The 3,318-nt window shown below is 33.5% G+C and overlaps 1 protein-coding gene across 1 annotated transcript; it reads right to left on the bottom strand.

Moving 5' to 3' along the window:
- Nucleotides 1-1,153: 1,153 nt before the first annotated feature.
- LOC108470824 (NAC domain-containing protein 92-like) lies at nucleotides 1,154-3,027 on the bottom strand. The gene is made up of 3 exons (XM_017772306.2): nucleotides 2,442-3,027; nucleotides 2,067-2,344; nucleotides 1,154-1,950 (listed from the first exon to the last, which is right to left on the bottom strand). The coding sequence occupies exons 1-3, from the start codon at nucleotides 2,626-2,628 to the stop codon at nucleotides 1,459-1,461; spliced, it is 957 nt and encodes a 318-aa protein (XP_017627795.1). The 5' UTR covers nucleotides 2,629-3,027; the 3' UTR covers nucleotides 1,154-1,458.
- Between the last annotated feature and the right edge of the window lie 291 nt (nucleotides 3,028-3,318).

Here is a 3,318-nt window from a genome sequence, read left to right as displayed (position 1 = left end):
CTCTATTCGTTATATTTGGAGATTGCTTACCCTAATTTCTAAATAAGTTTATGAGATTGGAGATTGCATGCATGAACTTCAGGAGGACTTCTTTAAAAATTTGGGTCATTTTTATTGCGTAGGAACCTTAACTACATAAAGATGTTAACAAGAGATAGTAATTCATTTGATTGAAATAAATAAAGTTGCAATAGGATTGAATTGAATTCAAGTAATACAAATTCTATATATTTTGTCGCTTTTATCTTTATTTTTTTAGATAAATTTAGTCATTAAACTTTCAAAAAAAGTCAAATAATTTCTTTTTGTAACGGAAATGTTAACTAATACATTAAATTATTAACAATGTTGGCATCGTAATCTGCGTGGTAGTTCATATGTGTTTCATGTTGACATGACATTATTTGTCTTAATGATGTTGGCATGGTAATTTCCGTGGTAGTTCACGTGTGCTTTATGCTGACATGACATTATTTGTCTTATATGTTACATGATAATTTAAAATTATAAAAGTATTCAAAATTAATATATATATATATATATATATATATATATAAAGCTCATAAGAATGAAAAAAAATAGCATGGACTACACATGCATCACTATGTAGGCTATCATATATTTTAATCAATGTTTTGGTTAAAAATAATAATTTGACTCTTTTAAAAATTAATAATTAAATTTAACAAAATAAAAAATATAAATATCAAAAATTAAATTTATCAATATACAGAAAAACTCAAAACTGATTCCATCAAATCTCCTTTACCTAATATTTGAGCTCGAGTTGAGGTTTCATTATATATAAGCAGAGTTATGTAAAAGAAACAAGTAATGCAAGATTTGGGACACCCCTCTCAACAAATGTCTGGTTAGACCAACACGAAACACGATTAATTGTGTATAATTTATATCTTTAAAAATTAAACAATTATATTCAAATATTGAAGAGTTTTAAAAATTTAGATCACTTTGACATTGGTTCTTAATCATTGATGGCCCCTGGTTGGTGGCCTAACACGTGACATAATCCTTGCAAACAATTACGAACTTGCTAACTAATCTACCAAAAAGACTCAACATCAACACATGATATTTTCCGAATCATTTAGCTAATAAAATTCTCAAACACATTCAAATTTAAGTTGCTGAATTTAATAAAAAAAATTATTTTTGCTTCACATTTTCGAACATATTGGAGAATTAAATGGGAATTAAAATATGGTAGAAATTACAATAGTTGTGTATAAAACAAAGGCATGGGATGAGATAATCGAGTGAAATCCTAATATGGCAATGAAAACCTTAACAGAGTTTTAACTACTTTTACAACACAATCATTATCTTGACTTCCCCTACTAATGTTATCTATGCACACATGACAATAATATTCTTCCAACTCTTTCAATCCATTTACATCCCTTGATTTTTCCTTTTTTCGGTTTTGAATATTCAATTTTAGTAACCCCAGAAGTAACCCAGGTCTATTGCTCCTGCAGAACATGAAGGAAGTTGAATCATTTCAGGGTTGGACACGGTTGAATCCTGGGAAAACTCTGGTTTCAGATTCTGCTTCGACCGCCCTCCTTGGCTTTGGATTAATGTCTTTAATAAGGACGGTTCTTGAATCCAAAAACAATCCGGGTACTGCAAGTTTCCCATGTTCGACTTGATTTGGTTGGTGGTGTAGGAAGCCTTTTGAAGAGAATTCACAGAGGATGATGAACAAGGTACAAGGGAAGTGTCGAAGCTGTCCATCATTTCTTCCACTGCTTTACGGTCTTCTATCGGATCGGAGAAGCAGGTCACGTTTGACGTCTCGCCGGCGCCCACCACCGTTCTTGCTTCGCTGGTGTGCGGTGAGGGGTCCATTAGTGGAGGCAAACCTGAAATATGTACCTTTTTGCCATTGGGACTCTTTTGGAATACTCTACAAATAACCCACTCGTTCTGCAAGAAGGAAACAAGAATCAATTAACCATGGAAAGGACAACAGTAACATCATCATATTGTGGCCATTAGAAAAAGGAAACAGAGGAAAACAGAGACATGATTTGTTCTACAACCTTGGCTGTTTTGGGAAGATTGTAAACGGAATACTGGCCTTCTAAACGAAATTCATGCATGACCCAATTGGTTTTTTGACCTTTGGGTGCTCTCCCTTTGTAGAAAACCAAAGTTTTCTTCATCCCAACAAGTGATTTCCCCTTGAATATCTCTTTATCTTTTCCCGTGGCTTTCCAATAACCGGCATCCGTTGCCCTGTTTGTTCTCAAACCAGTCGGGTATTTCCGGTCCCTAACACAGAAGAAGTACCATTCCTTTTCACCCATTTTGGCTCTCCCTTTCATTTCAACATACATATAGCAATCAAAATCAATATTCAAAAAACACCTTCCAAATAAACAAAAACAGAGAGAATAACAAGTTTCGAAACTTACAAGGCAAATCCCAAGGTTCACACTTGTTCAAATCAACCTCACCAATGGCGATAGCAGAGAAGAAGCTGTCAACAACTTTCTTGGAGAGATAGTGTGTTATCAGCTCTTCATCTGTGGGGTGGAATCGAAATCCTGGAGGCAGTTCCATTTGTTCATCTTCGTTCCTAAAGCTAGAAACGTTTTCCATTTCAAAACCCTTCGCTTACTCCTCAGCTTAGACGACTTCAACAATTATACGAATCAAATTAAGAAAGGATAACCCCAGTTTTTATAAGATGGATAAAACAATGAAAATCCAAACTCAAAGGACAAAAAGTGAGGGAGAAGGTGGATAAAGGAAGAGGAAAAGAGATGGAAGATATGAAGTGAAAAGGTGGTGGCGATGGTGTTAAGAAGAAAAGGAAGTGGAGTGGGCAAAAATGGAGCCCCTAAATACTGGTTTTTTAGGAAGGGGGGAAAGAAGCGTGGCCTGTAAGGCACTTGGTGGATGGTTTCAGCTTTCAAACACTGTTGTTGAAATGGATTGGATGGTTGGAATTGGTTAATTTTGAAAACTGATAGTTTACTATGTAACTAATATTAGTTAAATCTATAAAAAAAAATAAATTTGATGAAAATTTAAAACAAGTTCAGAAAAGAAATGGGTGTTAAATTTGGGTTAATATTTTATCATCATCTTGAATAAAATATAACTTGAACGACATATTATAGCATCTAAGTCAAAAATCCAGTCTTTTTCTTAATTAATAATTATAAACTTCCAATAAAACCAATCTGAATAATATCAACACAATGTTTTTAAGTCTTAGCTATACTATTTATTAAGTTAGTGTCACCTCAATTAAGTCACCAATTCAATGAGGAAAATTACGATAAT

Source organism: Gossypium arboreum, chromosome 11, assembly GCF_025698485.1.
Source record: "Gossypium arboreum isolate Shixiya-1 chromosome 11, ASM2569848v2, whole genome shotgun sequence".
In the NCBI taxonomy this organism is placed as follows: Eukaryota; Viridiplantae; Streptophyta; class Magnoliopsida; order Malvales; family Malvaceae; genus Gossypium; species Gossypium arboreum.
This window is presented reverse-complemented; position numbering and strand designations above follow the sequence as displayed.

What these genes read in the sequence shown, in the direction of transcription:
- LOC108470824 (XM_017772306.2), bottom strand. Translation starts at nt 2,628, where the DNA reads ATGGAAAACGTTTCTAGCTTTAGGAACGAAGATGAACAAATGGAACTG. An exon ending in TGAACCTTGGGATTTGCCTT is followed by an intron (nt 2,345 to 2,441) that starts GTAAGTTTCGAA and finishes TTGAAATGAAAG; the next exon opens with GGAGAGCCAAAATGGGTGAA. An exon ending in ATCTTCCCAAAACAGCCAAG is followed by an intron (nt 1,951 to 2,066) that starts GTTGTAGAACAA and finishes TCCTTCTTGCAG; the next exon opens with AACGAGTGGGTTATTTGTAG.